The sequence below is a fragment of the Trachypithecus francoisi genome, unplaced genomic scaffold, assembly GCF_009764315.1.
Source record: "Trachypithecus francoisi isolate TF-2019V2 unplaced genomic scaffold, Tfra_2.0 Lachesis_group13, whole genome shotgun sequence".
In the NCBI taxonomy this organism is placed as follows: domain Eukaryota; kingdom Metazoa; phylum Chordata; class Mammalia; order Primates; family Cercopithecidae; genus Trachypithecus; species Trachypithecus francoisi.
Window position 1 is genome coordinate 33,235,236 of NW_022681458.1, and position 27,576 is coordinate 33,262,811.

General features: G+C 42.6%; 1 protein-coding gene across 10 annotated transcripts in view; it reads left to right on the forward strand.

The window, feature by feature from the left end:
- PLEKHM3 (pleckstrin homology domain containing M3) overlaps positions 1-27,576 on the forward strand; it is a 209,466-nt gene that overhangs the window by 105,237 nt on the left and 76,653 nt on the right. For 8 of the 10 annotated variants that reach the window (XR_004441598.1, XR_004441597.1, XR_004441599.1 and 5 more), the window contains one exon: positions 19,400-19,463. Coding sequence is in view for 7 of the 10 variants with exons in the window: in XM_033230496.1 (XP_033086387.1) it covers positions 19,400-19,463 (64 nt within the window). In the remaining 3 variants the exon portion in view is untranslated. Of the gene's footprint in view, positions 1-19,399; positions 19,464-24,919; positions 25,969-27,576 lie in introns of those variants that run through there. The other 2 variants (XM_033230501.1, XM_033230503.1) reach the window with 1 other exon arrangement.

Below are 27,576 nucleotides of genomic sequence, written 5' to 3' on the forward strand. Positions count from 1 at the left end.
ACCACACCTGGCTAATTTTTGTATTTTTAGTAGAGACGGGGTTTCACCATGTTGCCCAGGCTGAATCTGACTTCTTTTTTTTTTTTTTTGAGACGGAGTCTCGCTCTGTCGCCCAGGCTGGAGTGCAGTGGCCGGATCTCAGCTCACTGCAAGCTCCGCCTCCCGGGTTTACGCCATTCTCCTGCCTCAGCCTCCCGAGTAGCTGGGACTACAGGCGCCCGCCACCTCGCCCGGCTAGTTTTTTTTTTTTTTTTTTTGTATTTTTAGTAGAGGCGGGGTACCGTGTTAGCCAGGATGTTCTCGATCTCCTGACCTCGTGATCCACCCATCTCGTCCTCCCAGCTGGGATTACAGGCTTGAGCCACCGCGCCCGGCCGAATCTGACTTCTTAAAAACAGGCCGGGACCTGACTTCTTAAAAACAGGCCGGGCGCGGTGGCTTAAGCCTGTAATCCCAGCACTTTAGGAGGCCGAGACAGGCGGATCACGAGGTCAGGAGATCGAGACCATCCTGGCTAACACGGTGAAAACCCGTGTCTACTAAAAAATAGAAAAAACTAGCGGGCGAGGTGGCGGGCGCCTGTAGTCCCAGCTACTCCGGAGGCTGAGGCAGGAGAATGGCGTAAACCCGGGAGGCGGAGCTTGCAGTGAGCTGAGATCCGGCCACTGCACTCCAGCCCGGGCGACAGAGCGAGACTCTGTCTCAAAAAAAAAAAAAAAAAAAAAAACAAAGTCAGTCGCCAATACCTTTATATGTAATGAGTTTATCCAAAATCAATATCTGAGGCTCCCTTTGTTTTACCTGAGGATACAACATCTAAAGTGGGGGAGTTTAAACACTGAGGTGAACTTGCTGGACTTAACTCATCTTATATATCCCCGATGGAAATTAAAAGAGGGAGGAGTTGATGGGGAACAAAAAAAAGCAAGAGTATCTAGTTCTTATCTAGTCGTAAAAGGCATTCTCTTCCTGCCTGGTTTTTACCTCAATATGAGAGTGGCCATTAATCTCCAGCAAGTAGGCCCAACATGCCGAAGACCTGTCAGCACCATATAAACAGAATAAAGCAAACTGTTAATATTGCTGTCGTGAGAAAACTGAAAACAGACTGATTAATTGTATTGGCGCTCGACTGCCAGGGAGCCAGCTTTGGCCGTCGCCTTATTAGGGAAGTCACAGTTTGCTTTTAGGCCTTTCATTATGATGGCTGTCCGGTTTTCATCCTCACTGTTTTTGTTATTGTTGTTAAATGAACGCCTTGTTCTTGAACCCATGCTGCACATTTTGACTGGCAGGGGTGATTAGTTTAGAAAAAGTCAGTGTCCTCCCCGAAGCTTAAAATGTTTACAGTGCTGACAATTCACTGTTTCTGAGGACTCCCAGATGGCGGCCCTGCTGAATTAGTTCAAGGTCTAGTTAACTTTTCATGAGAAGAATTATTTACAGTGTCCACACATGAAGGTGCATGAAGAACTCTGTGGAAAATCTGGGCATACATGGCAATGTCAGGACACATCCGGGTCGGCAGCTGTTAGGGAAATGTCTGGGAGGGACGTTAAGACCTGCTAGGAAGAGCCTCAGCTCTGGCTGAACACGGGAACGGCAGGATGTGTCACACACAGGAGCAGTAGAATGTGTCGCCTCAAGGCCAGATTTGGCCAGCAGACATGTTTTGTTTGGCCTTACAGGGATGGCCCCACAAAGTTTTGAAATTGTGAAATAGTTGCCAACTTTTAAAAAATCAGGAGTGTTCATGCACACACAAAGTAAAGCTTTCTGGTTTCTCTTGGGAAATGAGTTCTGATTACACAGAGCTTCCCTCATTCTGTGTAGCAGAGATCAGCTTTAGACACTCGACTCTCCGCTTTGCCGTAACTTCTTCTGCTCTAGTTTGTCTCCCCAAACCCAGTACCACTTGGCATATAACACATTGCTGCCCTGTTTTTCTCATCTCCAGCCCATTTAATTCATTTATCATGGTTCCCCGGGCCTAGGCGTTTGAGGTTTTAACTCCAAGGCCATGTAATTAAATATTAAGAATAGAGTTTGCAGATGTCTCAGATACTAGATCCATAACTCAGTCAGGAAGTCCATCTCAAAGGATGCCGAATGTCTAGATGTGGTTCTGTCAAAAAACAGACATGAAGAGGCTTGTAGAACTAGAAGAAATAACACCAGGTCGACTTCAAAGTTCCTCAGAAGATGGGTTGGGGTGTCCTAAGGCTTGGGCTAGGCCATTTCCTGGAGCAGCAGCCTCACCACAGAGCTAAAGATTAGAGCTGGGTTACCAAGCCCAGGTGGGGCAAACTGAGAAAAAAGAAACAAGTGAGGACACAAATGGAGGTGGTTTATTATAAACTCTGAGTTAAGTTGGACTGCCTGAGCTCAGAGCTTATTTCTGTCTCTGATAGCTTTCAGAGCCAGTTTTCTCACCTGGAGACAATACCACCTCAATAAGGAAAGTGCGAGAATTCAGGGAGTTAATGCCCAGAACAGAGCAAGCTCTCAGGAAATATTAGCTGCTATAACTCTTATTTTAAGCAGATCATAATTCAGGAGGAGCCAGGAGGTGAACAGGGGAGAAGAGGCAAAAGAAAGATGAGCTTGGAGGCCTCCAAGAGCCTGGGATTCAGGGAATTGCCACGCCTTTCTGTGCAGAGCACACAGCATCAGTAGAAGTTATGAGATGCAGACTCTGGCCCATCAGTAGTGATCCACCTGGATCCTTCAGGGACCATGCCCCTTAATCCTCCTTCCCTGCTTCTAACATATTTAATTAATGTCATACTCTGATTTTTTTTACCTGCCCTCTCACTAAAAAAAAAAAAAACCTCTCCCCTGTTCGTGCTACCACCTAAGATCCCATCTTAAGCACTCAGAACTGTCTCCATTTCCCTTTTGCCCTACTCACTTCTGACATGGCCCCTTGCAGGCTGACTGTGGATTGCACTCTTCTCTGACACCTTGACTTCCTGAGGCCCTTGTTTCTTTGGCTTCCTGGGCATTGTTGGTCACCATTTCTCCTAGACCTCCTTCTCCCTGTCCTTCTCTGCACTCTGCCCTGTCCGGGTCTCCCCTTTCTCCTTGCCCTCACTGCCTCCACATCCTCCTCCAGCTCCCTAATACTAGGGATACCCAGCACCTCGGCTGGCCTTCTGCATAATCCTCCAGCCTTGACAGGAGCCAGTGTGGCAACTTTTATGTGAGCTGGCAGAAGGTGCCCCTTTCTCAGGGCACTTGATTTTTTGTTGTTTTTTTCTTTGTTTGTTTGTTTTGTTTTGTTTTTGAGACAGAGTCTCTCTCTGTCACCCAGGCTGGAATGCAGTGATACGATCTCAGCTCACTATGACCTCCACCCCCCAGGTTCAAGCGATTCTCCTGCCTCAGCCTCCTGAGTAGCTGGGATTATAGGCATGCGCCACCACACCTGGCTAATTTTTGTATTTTTAGTAGAGACAGGGTTTCACCATGTTGACCAGGCTGGTCTCGAACTCCTGACCTCAAGTGATCCACCTGCCTCAGCGTCCCCAAGTGTTGGGATTACAGGCATGAGCTGCCACACCGGGCCTTCTCAGGGCACTTTGTTGTCATCTGCAGGGACAGAGTCATGGTCCCTCTTTAAATCGACACTGACTATAAGGTGACAACGTTTGGCCCAGCACTCTTCCTTGAGGAGATCACTCACTAGTTTGTTATGTCCAACTGCCTACTGGACATCCCCACTTCAAATTGAAATTATTTTTTCCCTGAAAAATATATCCATATGGGCCAGGCGCAGCAGCTCACACTTGTAATCCCAGCACTTTGGGAGGCCGAGGTGGGTGGATCACCTGAGGCCAGGAGTTCAAGACCAGCCTGGCCAACATGGTGAAACTCGTCTCTACTAAAAATACAAAAATTAGCAGGGCGTGGTGGCATGTACCTGTAATCCCAGCTACTCGGGAGGCTGAGACAGGAGAATCGCTCGAACCCGGGGGGCAGAGGTTGCAGTGAGCCAAGATTGCGCCACTGCACTCCAGCCTGGGAGACAGAGCAAGACTCGACCTCAAAATATATATGTGTGTGTGTGTGTGTGTGTGTGTGTCCATGTGGTCAGGTGTGTTTCAGTTAATCATGGCATTATTGCCTTATTTTCCCCTAGTTTGAACCTTGACATAGTTCAAAAGTTTTGCTTTAAGGTTCTCTAAGAGCCAAATTCTTCCCTTATTTTTCATTCCCATTGCCATCCCCCTTGTCTCTACTCTCATCACCTTATTTCAGTAATTTTCTTTTCTTTTGTGTGTGTATGTGTGTGAGATGGAGTTTCACTCTTGTCGTCCAGGCTGGAGTGCAGTGGTGCCATCTTGACTCACCGCAACCTCTGCCTCCTGGGTTCAAGCAATTCTCCTGCCTCAGCCTCCCAAGTAGCTGGGATTATAGGCATGTGCCACCACATCCAGCTAATTTTGTATTTTTTGTAGAGATGGAGTTTCTCCATGTTGGTCAGGCTGGTCTCGAACCCCTGACCTCAGGTGATCCTCCCGCCTCCGCCTCCTAAAGTACTGGGATTACAGGCATGAGCCACCGCGCCCAGCTATTTTAATAATTTTCTTTTTTTCTTTTTTTTAATTTTAATAATTTTCTAACTGGGGATCCTACCTCCCCATGGCACCCCTCCTCAGTCCCTCTAACATATGTGCTACTGTAAAATGGTCTTATTAGACAGTGAGTAGTTCAGCTACCTACAGGATAAAGCAACACTCTTGGATGGGTTTTCCAGGTTCTCTGTCATCTGACCCTGACCTACATGCACAACTTTAACATCCACATGGTTCCTATGTGGACCACACCACGAGCCAGAATCTTCCACTGTGTTCCTGATGGACCACAGCCACCCCAGCCCAGCCAAAGTGACATACTCATTTCCTTGACACCAGCTGCCTCCCAGTCCTCTCGACTCGACTTGACTTGGCTTCTCTTACTTTAAAGCCAACTCAAGTGCTGCCTCTTCCCACCTGTCCTCAGTAGCTGATCCCTTCTCTGGTCTCTTCCAGCAGTGATCATCTGGACCACACATTTGGCACTTAAGGGCTTGGATGGTTTTCATCTCCCTATGTATATATCCTCTCTTGCTGGCTAGATCAGAAGGCCCTTAAAGGCCACGATTGTCCTCGAAACCTAAAATAGAAGACCACACATGCTAGCGGTGCAATAAAAGCTTGTTAATAATCGTAATTATGTGTAGAATAGTTTACTGTATATAAAGATAATTATGATTTCATTAGTCACAGAGTACTTCCCCTTAAATGTATCATTTGTTCTTTACAGCAGCCCTTTTAGATAGGTGGGACAGATGATATTTAGAAAGAAGAGAAAGCATCACTAAGCATCAGGGAAATGCAAATCAAAACCACAAGGAGATACCATCTCACCCCAGTTAGAATGGCTATTATCAAAAAGACAGAAAATAACAACCACCAGCAAGGATGTGGAGAAAAGAGAACTCTTATAAACTGTTGGTGTGAATGTAAATTAGTACAGACTCTATGGAAAACGGCATGGAGCTTCCTCAAAAAACTAGAAATAGAGCTACCATATGATCCAGCAATCCTATTACTGGGTGTATAGCCCAAAAAAAGGAAATCATTATGTCAAATGGATATCTGCATCCTCCTGTTTGTGGGGATCCCACTATTCACTGTGGAAGTGTCCATCAAATGGACAAAGAAAATGTGATAAATATACACAATGAAGTACCATTCAGCCATAAAAAAGAGTGAAATCCTGTCATTCACAGCAATATGGATGAGCCTAGACAATGTTATGTTAAGTGAAATAAGCCAAGCACAGAGAGACAAATACTCCATGTTCTCACTCATATGCAGGAACTCAAAAAGTGGATCACATAGAAGTAGAGAGTAGAACAGTGGTCACTAAAGGTGGGGAAGGGTAGAGGGATGAGAGGGTTAAGGAGAGGCTGGTTAACAAATACAGATTACAGTTAGAGAAATAAGTTCTGGCCTTCTGCAGCCCTGTAGGGTGAATATAGTTAACGATAATTTGTTTTATATTTTCAAATAGCTAGAAGAGTACATTTGAATGTTCCTGCCATAAAGAAATGATAAACGTTTGGGATGATAGATGTGCTACTTACCCTGATTTATTATACATTGTATAATGTATTGAAATAGTACATTGTACCCTATCAATACATATAGTCATATGTCAGTTAAAAATATTTAATAATAATTTTTTAAAAAGAAGAGAGGCCGGGTGCGATGGCTCACACCTGTAATCCCAGCACTTTGGGAGACTGAGGCAGGCAGATTGCGAGGTCAAGAGATTGAGACCGTCCCGGCCAACATGATGAAACCCCATCTCTACTAAAAATACAAAAATTAGCTGGGTGTGGTGGCACGTGCCTGTAATCCCAGGTACTCAGGAGGCTGAAGCAGGAGAATCACTTGAACCCAGGAGGCGGAGGTTGCAGTGCACTGAGATAGCGCCACTGTACTCCAGCCTGGCAACAGAGTGAGACAACATCAAAAACTATAGGAAAGAAGGAAGGGAGGGATGGAGAGAGGGAAGGAAGGAATGGAGCTATGACTCTAAGATGCAACACTCTGAGAGTGTAAAGGAAGGCAGGGAGGTGGCAGACAGTGGTGTTCCTTGAACAGGGAGGCGGATTGCTGAGAGAGCCACTCCTGTGCTCGTGGCAAGCTTGATCAGCCGTGGAGAACCAGACCTGACAACTGGGTTAGTGCCAGCAAATGCATTTACTCCAGGTCAGTATTTGCCAGACCTTCCTATGTCCCAGACCTGTAAACTTAAAACAAAAATGCGAAGATAACTATAGGATTGCCTTATAAATATCTTTAGCCAAAACAGAAATAAAAACATGACCCTCTATTTCTCACCATCATTTCACGTAAGAACATAGTAATACTGGAAAAAAAAAAGGCAAACTGCTTTAGAAATCAAACAGCTTTTTAAAATCAAGTAGATTTAGAAATTGTTCTACATTTTTTTTTCTCTAAAATTTTTCTTTGGACTGCTAAAAACATCACCAGACTGACACCAGCTGTTTGGACTAGCTTTTCAGAAATCCCAGTTTAAGTCATATTTTCTCTTCTGAGTGCTGAAGTGAAATCCAGTCCAGGGAAATTTATGTGGATGCTTCAGTATTTCCCATTCTCAATCATCAAAAATGTGATTTGGGGGCTTGGGGTGCCTGACAAATCCACAACCCATTATGGTATAAATGTAAAACTCATCTCTCTCCAGCACTAGTTAAAGGCAGTAGGCAATATCAGGCCTCTTTCCATGGTTGCTTAGGACAGAATTGTGTTCTCAGGGAGCATTTGCTCCTACATGTTTGTCAGGTTAAGTCCTTGACTTAGACCATTCCGAAGCAATTTAATGGCTTGGCTTGAGAGTCTCGAGAGAATACCCAAAGTGATTCTTCTAAGCCATCTCTTCCTGTCTTTGGTCTCACCTTTTATTTGAAATTATGATTATATCCAGCAGGAGTTCCCACTGAAATATCAGTTTTACTGAATGGTGAGAAATTTCTATTATAAAGATTGCCATTTTTATTAACACTGTCCTGGTGAATACCAGAAAAAAAATGTGTGGTGTGTGTGTGTGTGTGTGTGTGTGTGTGTGTGTGTGTGGTGTGTGTCCTGACAGACTCTTGTTGCTTCCTCTTCCTTCAAGCAAAATTTAGCAGCTTACTCTGCTCTTAGACCAGTCTCCATAAATGTCACTTGATTTACCAAGACTGCCTTCTCCCTCCTTCCCTTGTTACGCCAGAAAAAAACTGTCTTTCTAGTGAGTTCACTATAGCTGAGGCTAAGTCCAAAGGTTGGAATGCTCTTTGGCCGTCTAATAACATCTTAACCTTAATATGTCCAAAACTGAGCTCCTAGTATTCCCACCCACCCCCACTCACATTGCAAACCACTCCTCCTGCAGTATTTCCCATCTTGCTTCACGGCATCTCTGTCCATCCAGTGATTAAACCAAACACCTCTCATATTCCACATCCAGTCAGCAAACCCTGTCAGCTTCAGCTTCAAAATCTATCCACTTTTCACCACTTGCACTGCTGCAGGTGGGGTCCACCATCACCTTTCGCCTGAATTATTCCAGTAACTGGTCTCCTGCACCACCCTTAGCCCCCTTCAGTCTGTTCTTAAGACTATAGCTAATATATAAATTAGATGATGTCACTCCTGGCCCAAATGAATAGTTTCACCTCTCGCTCCAAGTGAAAGCCCAGGGCATACCTGGTCTCATCTCCCATTACCTCTCTGCCTCATCGCCCACTACTTTCCCCTCATTCACTTTGTTCCAGTCACACTGGCCTTTCTGTTGGTCCTTGGGCATACCAGGCTGGCTGCTACTGAGTTTCCATCCTTGCTTTTCCATTCCCTCTGTAACTGCTGAGATTGCTTCCTTTTTTTTTCCTTTTTCTTTTTTTTATCAGTTTGTTTCTCAGTGTGAAACCAAGCTTGCTTCCTAACTCTTTTAGGTCTTTGAGCAGCCATCACTTAATGAAGCATCCTTGACCACTCTGTTTTAAATGGCAACACAGTGTCTGTTTGCACCCCACTGTCCACCACACATGCCTTCTGTCTTCTTTCTCTGCTTACTTATTACCATAAAACCTGATATTTTATTTTGTCTGTCTCTGTCTCTTAGGCCATCAGGTGTGAATGTAGACGTTTTGCTTTGTTCAAACTATGCAGCCACATGCACTGGCTCTGCCCTTTCTACTAGATGTAAGCTACAAAAGGTCATGACTTTTTATCTGTTATATTCACTGCTTAGAGCTATACATATTGTGGGGGCTAATAAATACTTGTTGAATAAATTAATTAAATGAATGAAGATTCTGCCCAATTTGGCCAAACTTATTTTTTCTCTTATTACAAAAGAATACTGTTCATCATAGAAAACAAAAATAAGAAAGCCACCCATATCCTACCACTTTGATGCATATCCTCCCAGACCTTTTCCTCTGCAGACGATTTTTCCCCATGAAAGCTGTTTTTGTTTGTTTGTTTGTTTGTTTTCTTGTAATGGAGTCTCACTCTGCCACCCAGGCTGCAGTGCAATGGCTCAATCTCGGCTCACTGCAAGCTCCGCCTCCCAGGTTCATGCCGTTCTCCTGCCTCAGCCTCCAGAGTAGCTGGGACTACAGGTGCCCGCCACCTCGCCTGGCTAATTTTTTGTATTTTTAGTAGAGATGGGGTTTCACCATGTTAGCCAGGATGGTCTCAATCTCCTGACCTTGTGATCCGCCCACCTCAGCCTCCCAAAGTGCTGGGATTACAGGTGTGAGCCACCGCACCCAGGCCTGAAAGTATATACTGTACATACTATCCTTAACCATTTCACTTAGTATATTGTGAACATCTTTTTTATGCTGGTAAATATTTGTCTAAACATCATGAAATGAGTGAAAATGGTGTTTTGATATGTGGGCATACCTACATGTCATTGATCTTGGAAGAAGTAGGTGGGGATTATTCAGTGTACTCAACAAAAGATTGCATGAGCAATCTAATACTAAATGAGCTGGTAGAATCACTTCATATCTATACCCCCTCTTCTCCCCTCACCCCCTAAAAAATCAAATATATTAAGTAGAAGGATTATCTAATACAGAGAGAAAAGATTGCATGCTGTTGTAAATCAAATACACTTGATCTGGGAGGGCAGTTTATTAAGAACATGTCTCTTAGGGCAGAATTTTCTTTTTTTATTTTTTTTTCTTTTTGAGACAAGGTATCACTGTTGCTCAGTGCCGTGACATGACCACAGCTCACTGCAGCCTCAACCTCCCAAGCTCAAACAATCCTACTTCAGCCTCTTGAGAGCTGGGACTACAGGTGTGTGCCACCATGCCCACCTAATTTTTTTTATTTTTATTTTTGTAGAGACAGGGTCTCACTATGTTGCTAGGGCTCCTCTCAATCTCCTGGGTTTAAGGGATCCTCTGCCTCAGCCTCTCAAAGTGCTGGGATTACAAGCGTGAGCCACCCTGCCTGACCAGGGCAGCCTAACTCTAAAAGCACAATCTATACAGACTGGAGTTGCAATGTCTCTGAACTGCATATGAGGAATATCTTACAAGCAAAATCTGAGACTGAAATGTGCAAAGTCTGGTTAATACTGAATTTTAGAAGAATAAGTCTATTTTAGCAAACATATTAGCACTAAATTAGTCTCATTAAATACCAGTAAGTATTAGCTCTTCAAACTTGTTGATAACACTTCTTTAAGCTCAGTAAATGAAAACAACTCTTTATGTTTTCTGTAAGATTTAAGGTTACTCAGACTTTTGTGGCTACTTTTCCAGTTAGCTAGTTAAAAATTTCATCAGCTGCAGCTGGGGCTTTAGCCTTAACAGATTAGCTGCAGAATCTATCAGGACTCAGAAATAAAGGAGGTCATTTTGGTAGTTTTAATAGCAACCATTCTTCTCATTCTACTTCAAGAATTCTTTTCCATTAGATGACTTCTAAAAGTGTGGTTTTCGAGTCATCTGTCTTCCTGATATCCTGATAGTTCCTCCCTCTTCCTTCTTTTTCTCCAGAGATCTAATTCAGCAAATCATGTATATACTAGTATCAGCACTGTAAAAGGGTGCTACAGACTGTCTGCAGTGTCATTCACGACTAAATAGATTTGAAAACTTTCAAAAGGAACTCTGGAAAGTTATATGTTAATTTTACTAATCTGCGTACATTCGTAGCTCTTTATTTACTCAGAGATCTTTCAAAAAGCCAGGATGTTATTTTCTCTTATTCTGAGATTAAATGAAATATATAAATTCTCTAAAATCATTTTCTTTTTTTTCCTTTTTTTTTTTTTGAGACGAAGTCTCAGTCACCTGGGCTGGAGTGCAATGGTGCAATCTTGGCTCACTGCAACCTCCACCTCCTGGGTTCAAGTGATTCTCCTGCCTCAGCCTCCCTAGCAGCTGTGATTACAGGTGTGAGCCACCATACCCAGCTAATTTTTTTCTTTTGTATTTTTAGAAGAGATGGAGTTTCACCATGTTTGCCAGAGTGGTCTCGAACTCCTGACCTCAGGTGATCCACCTACCTTGGCCTCCCAAAGTGCTGGGATTACAGATGTGAACCACCGTGCCCAGGCTCTAAAATAATTTTCTAAGAGAAAACAAAAATAAAACTCATTGCAGGACAAGTGTTATATTCTTGCAACTGTTAAACACCTTAAGAATTTGAGCTAGGTATATAACAGCTATGATATAATCTATCATTTTTATAATCAGGTGCCACTATAATCACAATTAAAATTACATCCCAAATATTTCTGCTCGAGGCTTTAGATTGTTGCTAAGAAACTTAAGTACGATTTCTGAATGAGCAGGTAAAAGAGACCCTTATTTCCTGTAACTACCTGCCAAGATATAATATCTGGTGCAATCTTGCCATTTTTTCAGCCAATGAGATTAGCAAAATGAGGTACCTAGAAAAGTGATTGAAGCTTGTTTCTTTCACATGGGCTGCTATCGAAATATGTGCCTTTGATTTAAAATTGTTTTTCCATTAGCTCAGAGTATGGCTGGACATACAAGTCCTGTCCACATCCAGCCTAATGTAACTATTTCAGGAAGAGTTTGCAGCTCATATCAAGAACACCAAATTGCATCTCCCTGGGGATGCTTCGTAGTGCTTTTTGCTGATTTCGGTGTGGATATATGTGCCCTCCAAAGGAAAGACACTGGCTGTCTCGACTTAATACAAATTACCTACCCTGGAGCACATATTCTTGGAAGACAGTAAAACTACGTGAATAAATGGTTTTCCTTTTAAAATTATTCCTTATGCATCTTATCCATATTCTTTATTTAGACCCTTATCATTTAGAATCAAATTGTGGAGTTTGCTTTTGGTGTTGTGCTATCATTTTAATTTTACGTGTGTGTGTGTTGTGGGTCTTTTCTTTAAAGCCTGTCTAAGATATTTCCATTGAAAATTTTTCCCCCATTTTAATCATTGAGTCTTTAAATGCCGGTTGTGCATCTCTAAGAACTGAGCTTCAGGAAAATGGTAATATTATCAAATCTATCAGAACCTTGCAAAGGGTCTGCCTACTTCAGAGCCTGACCCAATCCCTTTTTTCTCATGAGCACTGGGGCTTGGTGGGAGCTGAGTTGAACTTCTCAGAAATTAATCAAGTTAAATGAGTCTTGATTTATTTGACTTAATGTCATGGAACAAAATGGAATGAGGCCCTTCTACCTTTTTGTTAAGATTACTGCCTTTGATTTCATAGGCAATTATCTCTGCATTTTTAACCCCAAGTACCAGCTACATCATATAAAGGCTCTGAATCATATATGACCTTTTTCCTTTTTAATTTTCATCTTTTCTCACCTTTCTCATTAGAGCAATCTATAAATGAAGCCTAAGTTACCTTCCCAGTGTGTCAGGCGATTCTAAAGATGATAAAATAGAAAATGTTAGCACTAGAAGCGATCGTGCTAGTTGGTTTTCATGATCTTCTAGCACGTTTCTTCAATGTTTTTTGCTACCAGGAAACTCAGTAGTGCTACCTGCTTGTGATACGTTTCCTTTGATGGGTGAGTGAAGTGTGGAGTTGACTCTTCTTATCTCATTTATTCTTTGGCTCTGTGCAGTAGCATGATCATGGCTCCCTGCAGCCTCAACCTCCAGGGCTCAATTGATCCTCCTCCTGCAGCCTCTTGAGTAGTTGGGACCACAGGCATTCACCGCTACCCCCAGCTAATTTATTTTATTTTATTTTTATTTATTTTTTATTTTTATTTTATTTTATTCTTTTTTTTGAGACGGAGTTTCATTGTTATTGCCCAGGCTGGAGTGCAGTGGCCAGATCTCAGCTCACTGCAAGCTCTGCCTCCGGGTTTACGCCATTCTCCTGCCTCAGTCTCCTGCGTAGCTGGGATTATAGGCATGCACAACCATGCCCAGCTAATTTTTTTGTATTTTTTGTAGAGACGGGGTCTTGGTATGTTGCCCAGTCTGGTCCCAAACTTCTGAGCTCAAGTGATCCTCCCACCTTACCCTCCAAAGTGCTGGGATTACAGGTGTGAGCCGCTGTGCCCCGTTGAGTAATTATTAATCTTTTTTATATAACATTTTAGTAACAACTTGAACCGTTTCAGTTAATAAAATACTGTGTGTGGGGAGTGTCTGTGTGTGTGTGCGCGCGCGTGCACCGTGGTGGGGAGTGTGTGTGTGTATGTTTTCCTGCATGTACATACACATGTGCAAATGTGTTTGAAAGAGCTTCCAGCTGGGTCCACATCCCATTTCCTTTAGGCCCTTGAAGACCAGGCTTCATCAATTATCTCTACTTTTGTGTCTTCTGCTTTTGTTTCTATAGTAGCTTCTTAATGTTAGTGTTTAAGTATGCCAAGTCTCTCTTATGTTTAAAAAAAAAAAATCCTCTTTTTTTTTTTTTTTTTTTTTTTTTTTTTTTTTTTTTTTTTTTTTTTTTTTTTTTTTTGAGACGGAGTTTCATTGTTATTGCCCAGGCTGGAGTGCAATGGTGCGATCTCGGCTCACCGCAACCTCCACCTCCTGGGTTCAAGCGATTCTCCTGCCTCAGTCTCCTGCGTAGCTGGGATTATAGGCATGCACAACCATGCCCAGCTAATTTTTTTGTATTTTTAGTAGAGATGGGGTTTTTCCATGTTAATCAGACTGGTCTCGAACTCCCATCCTCTGATGATCAGCCCGCCTTGGCCTCCCAAAGTTCTGGGATTACAGGCATGAGCCACTGCTCCTGGACCCCCATCTAATTTTTGTATTTTTTGTAGAGACGGGGTCTTGGTATGTTGCCCAGTCTGGTCCCAAACTTCTGAGCTCAAGTGATCCTCCCACCTTACCCTCCCAAAGTGCTGGGATTACAGGTGTGAGCCGCTGTGCCCCGTTGAGTAATTATTAATCTTTTTTATATAACATTTTAGTAACAACTTGAACCGTTTCAGTTAATAAAATACTGTGTGTGGGGAGTGTCTGTGTGTGTGTGCGCGCGCGTGCACCGTGGTGGGGAGTGTGTGTGTGTGTATGTTTTCCTGCATGTACATACACATGTGCAAATGTGTTTGAAAGAGCTTCCAGCTGGGTCCACATCCCATTTCCTTTAGGCCCTTTGAAGACCAGGCTTCATCAATTATCTCTACTTTTGTGTCTTCTGCTTTTGTTTCTATAGTAGCTTCTTAATGTTAGTGTTTAAGTATGCCCAAGTCTCTCTTATGTTTAAAAAAAAAAAAAATCCTCTTTTTTTTTTTTTTTTGAGACGGAGTCTCGCTCTGTCGCCCAGGCTGGAGTGCAGTGGCCAGATCTCAGCTCACTGCAAGCTCTGCCTCCCGGGTTTACGCCATTCTCCTGCCTCAGCCTCCTGAGTAAAAAAAACCTTTCTTAGTCCTACATCCTTCTTTAGCTGTGGCCTGATTTCCCTCCTTTTCTTTAAAGTTGACTTCATAAAAGAGTAACCCACAATCCTCACCCCTCTCCAGTCTTTCCTCCCCCTCCACGGAAACCACCCTGTCTGGGGTCACTGATGGATTCCTGTTTGGCAGCAGGCACTCTCCATGCCTCCTGAGAGTCTTCCTCACGTTATCTGACCTCTCCATTACTGTTGATGCCATTGACCACCTTCTTCCTTCATGAAATTATCTCCTTCCTTGGCTTCCCTGGTGCTGGCTCTTCTGCTCTTTCTCCTCCCTGTCAACCTACTCCTTCCCAGTCCTCTTCCTGTTTATCTACTCCTAAATATTAATAGTACTGTTTCACCCGGAGCCAGTCTTTTCTCATGTCCCAGCATGTGCCCCCTGGGGCTGTCACTTTTTCTCAGGGCTTCACCTAAAACCTATAAGCTGGGGGCCCACAAATCGCGCACTTGGACTCACAGGTGACTCCGCTTGAGCCTTCCAAAGACAGTTCCAACATCTGAGCTACCCTTTCCCCCACCAAGACAACTCCTCTTCCTTAGTCCTGTTTTTCAGACCCCTTTCTACTAATCAGAGTTTAAGGCAAACTGGCTCTGGGAATCTTTACTTTTCCCATTCATTTCCTAAAGGACTCCCGTCAGGCCCACTTGTAGGACCTCAGCCACAGCAGAGGAAAGCCCTTGGAGTCACCCAGATGGGAAGTTGCTGCAGCCCACGCTTTCCCAAGCTTGGCTTTTAGGTCCATATTTACCCAGAGTTTCCCTGTGTTTGGTCTTCCTAAAGAAAATATTTAGAGAATGTCTTGCAAATTCAGTCTGCCTTAGGGGAAAGAGGAATAAATGGCAGTGAGCATAAGTTATCTAGCCCTGCCTTGGAAACCCTTACCTCCTATAAGCAGAAAACTGAGTCCCTATCTCTAAACAGCTGCAAAAAACACTTTTTCTTCTTTTATTTACATTAAAAAGCATTACTGTAAGAGACGCATTTTAATACCTACCAGTCTTCCCTCTCAGGAAATATATTACCATATTTGACTTCAGTGCTTTCATACTACAACTCCCGTCCTCCAGGGAGGAAAAAAAGATGATTGGCATTATCTCTCTTAAAAGTCTTTATTTTTAATGGCCACCACTAAATCTCTTGGACACAACATCTTCTCCAGACACAATAAGCTGGGTTCCTTTATCTTTCCTGCATATATTGCATTTTCCAGTTCTTTGTGTCTGTTATGACTGACCTCACGTAAATTATAGTATTAGACATTGAAGCGTGATGGAGAAGACAGTAGAGGAAGTGTTTCTGGAGGGGCTTAGAATCTCATATAAAAGGAGAGAGAAAATAAACATATGTGAAATATATATACACAAAGAAACATTAAATAAATACATAGCCACTTTAGCTTACTGTACAAATAATGTTGAAGGAATATTAGAGATGATTGTGACCAAAGTTGGTTAATTTTTGTAAGAAGAATAATGAATAGTGTTTGGAAGCAAGAAGGACCCTGCTTGTGAGGGTCCTCTCCTTACCCTCCTAGTAAGGAGAAATTGGAAATTCTCTTTGTTGTTCATCAGTTGTGTTCATTGAAGTATTCATCTCCAGCACGTAGCACAATGCCTTATTTTAGACACTCAGTAAGTACTTGTTGACTATATGATTACTGACTGGGCATAGTACTCCAGGAAGAGTATGCCAGTATGATTTGGTTTGTAAATTTGTAAATAAGTCTGATATCCTGTATGTCCCTAATCATAAAAATTTTAGAATTTTAAAGCAGAAAGGATTTTTAAGTAGCGAAACATTACAGATATGCTCTCCTGCATTTGTCCCTGCCATAGATCATTTCATCTTCCTTCTAACTCTTTCTCCAGCTGACCTATGTTTCTACAAACCTGAAGAAGAGGCAGGAGCTAGTCTTGAAATGATTTTGCAGCCTCCTTACTGGACTCCATTTCTTAGCACTGCTGCCACATTGCTTTCATTTTACTTTATTTAAGGGATTTCATTATTAAGCATTTACCTTTCAGTAAGATTATTCCTTCCATTTAGTCACCCCTAAACATCCTCTGTCTCTCATATTGTCATACCCTGCTCCCCTTGAGTCCCACTGAAAGACTGCCCTAGTTTTCCTTTCCTGCAGATAAGTTTGGGTCCTTGGATCTTGGAACAGCAAAAGGACATTAGTGAAACAACGGGTGAAACCTGAATAAAGTCTATAATTTGCATAATGTTAATTTCTTATTTTTGATCAATATGCCATGGTTGGGTAAGATGTAAGCATTAAGGGAAGCTGGATAAAGAGTATGAAGGTATGAACATTTTACAAATACAGAGAAATGTTAAAAACTGTGGAAGCATATGTGAACATTCTGGTTATTTTCAAAAACATACTTTTCAAAATATAATGAGAAAATTGCAGACTACCGAAGTACACTTTTAGATAGTTCTAGATTGTAAGGTAAACAAAGTAAAAACAAACAACCCTCATCTGGGTTCAGCCACCTTCCCATTCAGGTTTTTCCTCACTCCATTCCCTCCATTCCCATGGCTTCAGCTGTCTGCTCTGTGCGCCCATCAGAAGTGCCCTGGGTGTTCTACAACTCAGGCCCAGATCCATGCTTGTCGTTCCCCACACAGGCACTGGATATTCGGCACATAGGAAGCTCAGTTTTTTATTCCCTCCCCTGGAAGCCTACCCTCAGTTGGCCAATGGCATCACCATTCTGATCCCCAGGCTCTATACTTCAGAGTCATCTTAGACCCCCTTCTCCTCTTTCACTTATTCCCAATGTTCTCACTTCTTCCAAAAAGTCTCTGGCATCTACCCACTCATTCCTTTCACTGTCCCCTTGTCTACCCTAGAACAGACTCTCACATGCTTTGTCACCTGTCTGTAGTCTCTCCACCCTCCCTGCTGCCTTCAGAGGCGTACCAGTGTGGCTTTCCTGCTTCAAAAAGCATCGGTGGCTCTATACTGCTACCGGCCTAAACTACAGTAATAAACATCCATCCAGAAGAGACGTGCATGATATTACTAAATTAGATGGTCAGCTCAAACCTACCTCCCTCCTTCCCCCACCCCAACCCCAAGAAATTAGAAGGAATGTCGGCCTTTGGAGTCAGAAAGTCCTGGCCTTGAATCTCGGAAGACATCCCTTGATCATTTCTGTCATGTGTTTGTGTTTTTGAAAATAGAGGTTGATTACATCTCATGGTTCCTCCAGGGACCATGGTCTACCTTCCATGACAGGGGCCTTCCTGTGGAGAACCTAATCCTACATGAAGGAATTGAGTACTTTTCCTATGCCCTACCCAGCTGTGCTGGGCCTGTGCTCGGCTTCCTGTCACAAGTGCAGCCCTGAACCATTAGAGTTGAAGGGAGCCCAGCCTTAGGAACTGCATTCAGTTTCCCAGAATATAATGCCCTTGTCACTTGTCTCATTCCTGTGGGTGAAACAGTGCTTTCCAGCAGAATTCTTCAGCGACTTTCCTACTTTCCAGGAGAGGTCCTTACTAGAATACACCTACCCTAGTCCTCCATCCAGTCAGGACTTCGTCTAATTGGTTCAGTGCTCCATTTTCAGTAGTCTAATACAGTGCCCGATATGCAGTATGTGCTTAATCAATACTGGATGGATGGAAGGATGAATGATTTAATATCTAGGATTTGGCAACTAATGCATATTTAATTGAAAGATTGAATAATGATTTTCCCAATGAGCAAGATTATTAGGCCAGTGGTTCTAAACCTTGACTGTACTAATCACCAAGAGAGTTTTTGTTTTCTTTAACACTGATTTATGAGCTCTACCCAGGCATATACCCTGTTGTTTTCTAAAAGGTCTCCAAGTGATTCTAATAGACAGCCAGGGTTGGAATCCACCATGTTAGACTACTCAAAAAATATGTACCCCATGCATAACTCTTTATCATTTTCAATTACCACATTGTATTGTAATTATCAGCTTCTGTGTCTTTCCCTCACTTGACTTTATGCTCCTTGGCCTCATACTGGGGCTGTCTTCCTAATGCCTGGCATAGTGCTTGGCATATAATGAATAGTCATAAATGTGAATTGGATAAATTGGTGGTTTCTTTCATTTAAGACCCATGAAAATTGCATAGTACCAAATAAGACAAAGAGAAAAATGCTAGTATCATGGATTTTGTTTTGGGTTTAGTTTGTGTGTATGTTGTTTTCCAGTCATCTACACTTTGGTAACCTGTTTGCTTGCCCATAACGGGTTATTTTTTTCTGTTCATTCATTGTCATCTATCCAGATGCTGTGAACAGATAGCAGCTAAAGATATTGGACTTTGTCAAAGAGTCCTAATTTAAAATGTCTTGTCCCATTATTCTCATTTGTACAGAGGTTCTAAAATTGCCATCACTATACATATGAGAGGATAGTAAATTAATGTGATATTCAGTATCACTCCTCCTCATTAATGAAAGCCATAGAAGCCTCTAGACACGAGTGGCCACTCCAATTTTTCTGAAATCCAAAATCAATATATTTAGATATAGAATAATACAGCTAGAAAGATATTTAGAGACATCACATTAAACCACCCTCATTCTGTGTGAAGAAGCTGAAGCCAGGTGGGCATTTGAGGACTTGGCAGAGATCACACAGCTTATTATGAACACAGCTGGTACAAGAAACCTGATGTTCTGGTCCTCAGGCCTGGGCCACAGTGCTTGTAGCTCTTAAGATTACATTAGAAGTCAAAGATCAAACTTTTACCTCCATTCTGGTGTCTGTATTGAGAAGAAAAATATCTGAGAAAAAGATATTTCTCAGAAGGCTTAGGAGGAAAAGTGTAGGTGGAAAGTGGAGAGGACAGAGGAAAGGAATTCTTGATTGAGACTTTGAAACTTATCAGAAAAATGTGTGTTTTGGCAGCACCACAGTTCACTTGTCTATCTGCCCTTGTTTTCAGAATTTTCCCCAGAGAATACCTCCTTCAACAGATCCACCTGTATTCCCTCGCCGACCTGCAGCAGGTAAGCACTCAGAGGGGCTGTTTCATTTTTGTTGTTTTCCTGGAGAAGTCTCTTTGTTGACTTTGGTCTTTGCCATCATTGGGGTAGTTTTCATCACAAACCCTGATAATTCTTATTCAGAATGGGGGGAAAACTTAGTATAAAAAGATATATAGGACAATAACAAATGTTGGCAAGGATGTAGAGAAACTGGGGCTCTTATACATTGCTGATGGGATGCAAAGTACGTCAGCCACTTTGGAAACAGTTAAAAAATTAAACATATGACTTAAACAGAGTTACCATATGACCCAACAATTTTACTCCTAGGTATATACCCAAGACAGTTGAAAACATATGTCCACAGAAAAACCTGTACACAAATGTTCAGAGCAGCATTATTCATAATAGCCAAAAAGTGGAAACAACCCAGATGTTCATCAGTTGAGGAATGGATGAACAAAATGTTTTGTAGCCGTTTAATAAAATATTATTCTGCCATAGAAAGAAGTGAAGTACTGATGCATGCTGCAACATGGATAACTCTTGAAAACATCATGCTAAGTAAAAGAAGCCAGACAGAAAAGAATACATACTGTATGATTCTATTTACATGAAATGTTTAGAATAGGCAAATCCATTGTGACAGAAAGTACGTTAGTGGTTGCCAGGGCCTGGGGAGAGCAAAGAAATGGGGAGTGCCTGCTCATGGATAGTTTCTTTGGAGGCTAATGAAAGTGTTCTGGAATTAGACAGCAGTGATTGTTGTACAGTCTTGTGAATATTCTGAAAACCACTGAACTGTTTACTTTAAAAGAGTAAATTTTATGGTGTGTGACTTTTACCAATTAAAAATTTGTATGAAAAGATATAAAAGGCATTGAATGTGTTAAGCCCTTGACTTGTGCTCAAGCCAAAAAGTTGAATGGCTTTTAAAGTTTAGTAAAACATAACAGAGCATGTAAGAGTTGAAATCATCCTTTTATACTTTTATTAGCATATGTACTTTTTTTTTTTTCTTTCGTTTGTGAGAGTCTTGCTCGGTCGCCCAGGCTGGAGTGCAGTAGTGTGATCTTGGCTCACTGCACCCTCCACCTCCCGGGTTCAAGCGATTCTCCTGCCTCAGCCTCCTGAGTAGCTGGGATTACAGGCATGTGCCACCACACCTGGCTAGTTTTTGTATTTTTAGTAGAGATGGGGTTTCACCATGTTGGCCAGGCTGGTCTCGAACTCCTGACCTCAAGTAATCTGCCCACCTTAGCCTCCTAAAGTGCTGGGATTACAGGTGTGAGCCACCACATCTGGCCACACTTGTACTTTTAATGATTGACCAGATTAGCAGCTAGGAAGAAACTGGCCTCTTGTGTATTCAGCCCAAAATTCTAAATATGTTAAGCTTTGGTTAATCATTTAAATCAACAACTCACTCCTAAGAACTGTTGGACACTAGATAATGATTATTTCAAGAGTTCATTAGCTAATAATAATAATTGTGACAACTTTCAGTGTATCTCAAACTGCTGTGATTCTGTTCTTTCGTTGTTGTTTTCCTCTCTGGTTGTTTTATCCAGAATAATTTAGGTCAGCTTAAAAACCATACTCATAATAACTTGTCATTTTTCTGACTTTAAATTACTTTTCAAGGATTTTTTGTGTCTTTAATTTTATGTTCTTTTTGTCCCCCCAGAGCTAGGAAAGTTATTTATTTATTTATTTATTTGACAGTCTCACTCTGTTGCCCAGGATGGAGTGCAGTTGTGTGATCTTGGCTCACTACAACCTCAGCCTCCTGAGTTCAAGCAATTCTCGTGCCTCAGCCTCCTGTGTAGCTGGGATCACAAGCGTATGCCACCAGGCCCATCTAATTTTTGCATTTTTAGTAGAGACAGGGTTTCACCATGTTGGCCAGGCTGGTTTCGAACTTCTGACTCAAGTGATCCACCTGCCTCAGCCTCCCAAAGAGCTGGGATTACAGGTGTGAGCCTCTGCTCCCGGCCAGAAAGTTATTTTAAATTAAATGGCAGACATGATGTTAGAGCATTTAGTTGGAGAGGTCTAAGAAAAGACTAAGGTTTTCATTTCCATTTATGTGTCAAGTTGAAACCTATTTGCACATAGCAGCTCTCCCAACTTCTTCGGTCCTGCCTGATCTTTACTACATAGTCAAGCAACAGTGGTCTGCTGGCGAGGGTGGAAAGGGGTATATTTTTACTTAAAATTGTTGTTCAAGGGGAAGAATTGGTTAAAACACTTGTTATACATTTATCTATTTTCTGGAGTCTACCTGATCATAGTGCCTGAGGACACAGACTCTATCGTTTGAGAAGTATGTTTAAAGGCACTGAACATTCTTGTAAAGCTGGTTTAAAATAGAATAGGTGGGCTCCAAAGTGAGTACTCTTTGAAGGAGCCTTTCAAACGTGAGTTTCGATATCTGACGAAGAGAAAGAATCAGAGTAATTCCATATTCATTTTAGGGTGTCAAAGTAATGTATCCATTTGGAATCATACAGCCTGCCTTTTAAGGCTTTCCTATACCCTGCTGTCTTTCCCTCCACCCCCTTTTCTTTTTTTCCTCCTTTAATAATCAAACCATACATGCCAAGCAGCTTACTGAAATCAGTGGCAGGGGTATTCCTGGTGGCCAAGCCATTAGCCCCTGGAGCCCCATAAGCAGCTTAATCAGTTGTCAGCCTGGGTAGTAAAGTGATCGAGGCAATCAACAGCTTATCAAACACCCTGTGGGCGGGGCAGCTAGAGCTCAATGCATCCATTTACTTAACAGCTCACTCTAACCTGGTTCTTTGTGCCTGGCTTTAAGAGCCCCAAACTTATCATATTTAGAGGAAGTTTAATTCGATTACTTTTTCTGCCTGAGGTGGGTTAAATTGGATTTAGCTTTTGATCTGTCTGCATCTTGGCTATCAGCACTGAAGGGCATCCCTCGCTTCATCTTTCCTTGGTTTCTGAGTAAATAACAAGCATGTTTTCTAGATCTGAATTGTTCTTGCAAATATGTAAGGGAAGGGACACAAGGAGAAAGAACAAAAAATACCATTGCTTTGTGAAAGGGCATGTAGTGGTATTGGGAAACCCAACCTAACTGACCCAACCACCAGCCTTATGGTGTCCTAGGCCATTTTGGCATCTTCTGGACTGCTTCATCATCCCACTTATTGTCAGTGTCAGGCGTTTTAGAGTAAATTATTTTCCCCTGTTTGATTTTTCTCCTCACTGCTAAAGGTTTCTGTAAAAGCAGACCTGTCTGTCATATCAAGTAACTATAGAAAAGGGGCTTTTAGTGTTCAGATTTTGCAAGGGAAAGGAAAATAAACTAAAGCAAGTGACTCAAGACTTATAAATCAGAGAAAAACAATAAGACAGATATTCATCTTAAATGCACACATTCCTGTCTACTTTAAGATTTCTCTTAAGTTAATTTGATTTTTCCCATTAGCTTTTATTTAAAAAGCAAAACAGCCATTTTCCTCTTCAAAAAGAAAAAAAAAAACAGGTAAGAATTTGGGCCGGGCGCGGTGGCTCAAGCCTGTAATCCCAGCACTTTGGGAGGCCGAGACGGGCGGATCACGAGGTCAGGAGATCGAGACCATCCTGGCTAATACGCTGAAACCCCGTCTCTACTAAAAATACAAAAACTAGCCGGGCGAGGTGGCTGGCACCTGTAGTCCCAGCTACTCGGGAGGCTGAGGCAGGAGAATGGCGTAAACCCAGGAGGCAGAGCTTGCAGTGAGCTGAGATCTGGCCACTGCACTCCAGTCCAGGCGACAGAGCGAGACTCCGTCTCAAAAAAAAAAAAAACAGGTAAAAATTTAATAAACATGGTGAAAGGAGATTTATAATTTAGAGATAATTTAAAATAATATAGTACACAAAGCACTAATAATACTTAAAGATGCTGAAAGAATTCTGGTACCAAAAAAATTGCAATCTTATTGTCTCTGTCTGGTTTTATGTTTGTAAGTACCAATCCCTAAAATTTTCACAGATAGACTCAATTCAACAATTTGGCTGAAGATATCAAGCTGCCTTACCGCTGCTTTTGTTATGTTCAAGACAGTTTTCCCCCTTTTCATGATTTGAATTACTGTCCTCTTTGCATGCATTTTCCTTTACTATTGTACATTTAGATGTGAGGAAAGAAATAGCAAGGATTGACAATTGCTTTGCAAAGGAGATTCCCTCCAGTTGTTCAGGAAGGGTTGTCACCTGCTCACTGTTCACTGAGTACCAGTTATTGGCAAAATTAATGCTCAGACTGAGTCCCTAATTGTCTGTTTGTTTCACCAATGATTGAATTGCTCACTGGTATGACTTGCACATCGAAAAAGTAGTAGTTGTATATAGTCATTATCTGACTACAGTCAGTTGGTAGCATTTAGCCATAACATGTAAAATAGAGCCAGATACACCTGGCTTAGTAGCAGGGCCAAGGAAGAAGCATAAGACAGGGGCAGAGGCTCTCCAAATCCTAAGAGCTCCAGGGAGCATGGCCTTCATTTGCTAATTTATTGCGTTTAGAATTCCAGGTGAATTTCTGTTCCGCGAACTAGATATTGTTAGAAAAACATACTCAAGGCCAGGCGCAGTGGCTCAAGCCTGTAATCCCAGCACTTTGGGAGGCCAAGACGGGCGGATCACGAGGTCAGGAGATCGAGACCATTCTGGCTAACACGGTGAAACCCCGTCTCTACTAAAAAATACAAAACATTAGCCGGGCGAGGTGGCGGGAGCCTGTAGTCCCAGCTACTCGGGAGGCTGAGGTAGGATGGCGTGAACCCGGGAGGCGGAGCTTGCAGTGAGCTGAGATCCGGCCACTGCACTCCAGCCCGGGCGACAGAGCAAGACTCCGTCTCAAAAACAAACAAACAAACAAACAAAAAATACAAAAAACTGGCCGGGCGATGTGGCAGGCGCCTGTAGTCCCAGCTACTCGGGAGGCTGAGGCAGGAGAATAGCATGAACCCAGGAGGCGGAGCTTGCAATGAGCTGAGATCCGGCCACTGCACTCCAGCCTGGGCGACAGAGCGAGACTCCGTCTCAAAAAAAAAAAAAAGAAGGCCGGGCGCGGTGGCTCAAGCCTGTAATCCCAGCACTTTGGGAGGCCGAGACGGGCGGATCACGAGGTCAGGAGATGGAGACCATCCTGGCTAACACGGTGAAACCCCGTCTCTACTAAAAAATACAAAAAACTAGCCGGGCGAGGTGGCGGGCGCCTGTAGTCCCAGCTACTCCGGAGGCTGAGGCAGGAGAATGGCGTAAACCCGGGAGGCGGAGCTTGCAGTGAGCTGAGATCCGGCCACTGCACTCCAGCCCGGGCTAGAGTGAGATTCCGTCTCAAAAAAAAAAAAAAAGAAAAGAAAAAGAAAAACATATTCAGTCCATACTCTTTGAATGTAACTCTGACAGAAGGTACTGTTCATTTTTTTAAAAATAAAATCTTACAAATTTTCTTTCAGGAGGTATGAATGCATGGTGGTTTTTGAACTGACGAAGTGCTTCCTTGTAAAGGATGTAGAAGGCAACAACTCAGCATGTGTGAATGCACGGACTAATATTGGTGCATGTTTTGAATGGGGAAACTGAGGCACTGCTTTTTAAGAGCTTTTCCTTGGTTAGCTACTTTGAGAAGAATAAATAGAATAGAATTTGTGTTTGGTTATTTTCAGTCTATCCAGCATTATCACAAATCCACGAGAAGGCTTTAAGACAGGAATACAATAAAAAGATATGCTCACCTGAGATGGCGAGAGTTGTACCGTAACTCTCAGTGCCGTAACTTCCGGCGTCAGCTATCTGCTTTCCCTGTTAAGTATGTGACAAACCATCTCCTTACTCACATCCCCTTGGCGCTTTTAACACTGATGAAAAGGTTCCAGATTTTACCAGTAGAATACATTAGTATATATAAATAAATGGTCAAGAGTTCTTAGTTGTTCTTAAGGAGCAAATCAGAAGTCTGGTTTAATATGTCATTCTTTGGACTGTGTAAATGATAGGAGATTTCTTCTAAAGTTCCTTCTACTTGCTGAAAGAAAAGGTCAGATTTGACTTCTAAATTTTGGTTACCTGTGCTCTTGTGACAAAACCTAAAATGTATATTAATGACTAACTCTTCTGGTATTACTCACCTTTGGGGGCATATGTAAGTTAAGCATTGAATGATTCTATTTGTGGCGATTCATGAGAAAGGATACTGGATGATCCCATGGGTGAGGTGGCTGGTTAGAGTAGGCCCTCCACCCTACTCCCTCCACTGCCCACCACCTCACCCCCACACACACATACCCCTCTTGTGAGACAACCTAAGGAGCTAATTTTCTCATTATTCGCCTTCCCTGGGCCCTACATTTCCAAATGAGACCCTACCTTTAGGTGAAGGCATTTAGATTGTAGTTAATAGGAAATATATTACCCAAGAAAAATAAATTATTATTTTGGCAGAAATTCATTTGAAAACATGGCATGATATTGGGGGTGGGGAGACATTTCAACAGATAAGTTTTAATGAAAGAAAAAGGACAGGAAAGTCTGGAATTTGGAGTACTTACTAAAGAGTTGTGAAGTGGGAAGGATGCCAGGTGGGAGGACCCACAGCACTCAAGAGCTGTGAAAAGAGAGAGGAGTGACCAGATGTACACTGCCTTTCTGGAATTGCCTAGCACTGCCTAAACTGTTTAATACTAAAGCAATAAACACTTACAGTCAGCAACTGATGTAACTTATGCAACATAGAAATGTTCAGTGGATGGATGGATGGATGGATGGGTGGGTGGGTGGATGGGTGACAAAGGTGTATATGTACATATGTTCATATATACGGTATCGTGAACTCACTGGTTCTCTCTCCCCTAAAAAGCAAAGCAAACTGGTTAATTTAACGTCAGTCGCTAAACAAAACAAAATTAGAAATGCTGACTATGAAATAAAACAATGCACAGAATTCTAAAACAAAATAAAAATCTCTGCTTAAGTCAGAATAATGGTGAGTTGTTTAGTGTTGCAAACTTTCTGAACACTCACTCCATATCCTGAACAGTTAACGCTTCGGTTAACTTTTTTGCTAGTCCAGCATACCCACAGAGCTTAGGAATTGTCATCCGTGTGACCTCAACATTTGTTGGAATTGGCCCCTGAAGAAATAAATCAAACGGTGGTCTTACCTCAACTGTTTTCTAGCTGGTAAGATCACAAAAAGGCAATGTTTAAGGCATTTCAAGGCCACTTTTAAACAACATACTTTACTGAATTCTTCTTCAAGGAAGTGATGTGAGTTATTTTGCATGGCCCTGACCCACCAAGCAAACCCATAATCAGAGAACGTTTTTCTCTATGGACGCTCTTCACAGAGTCAGCAGACAAAGGCCACGCCTAAGTGGGCACCCAGCACAGCTGCCCTTTCACCAAAGAAGTAACAGGTGATGACCTTTATTCACACAGGGGTTGACATCTTTGAATCCACAGCCCACAGGAGCACAGCGCCTCAGTACCCACAACCGAGTCACCAGTCCCAAGCCTCAGGAGCCCAAGGAACTTGTATTCATAGCTTCTCAGCAGCCCTGATCCCTACACCATTGTCCACCCAGGCATTAGCGGCCAGGATAACTAATTAGGAGCATTCGGATTTAACAAGCAGAAAAACAAAGCGTGACAGCTCGCCTGTGTTGTTCCATGGCCAGTGCCTGTGTCCGCTGCAGCCGGCACTGCCTTCAGAAACCCCTGAACGTAATCTGGGGCGAGGCGGGAACGAGGCCTCCATTAAAACATCACTAAATCTCTGTTAGCTATTTTAGCCACATCTCTCCCAACCAATTAATGAGCTAGGAAAGAGGACCATAAGTTATTTGGGGAGCAAATTACGCCTTTTAAACAAGTGGGTTTTCAAAAAATGAATGCACAGGCTAAGATCTTGCTGGGGCGGAGGGAGGGATTGAGTGTTATTCTTTGAAGTTTTGATAGGCAGGCAGCGGAGCAAATGGAAAAGCCCTGTTCCTCAGGAGAGCAGGTGTATCTTGAGTGGGGGCCGAACAGTTCATGCCTCACACTCAGTCTCCCAGGGTGTTTCACGTTGTACAGGAAGGGGAAATGGAAGAGTGACTTACTAAAGAGTTGTGAA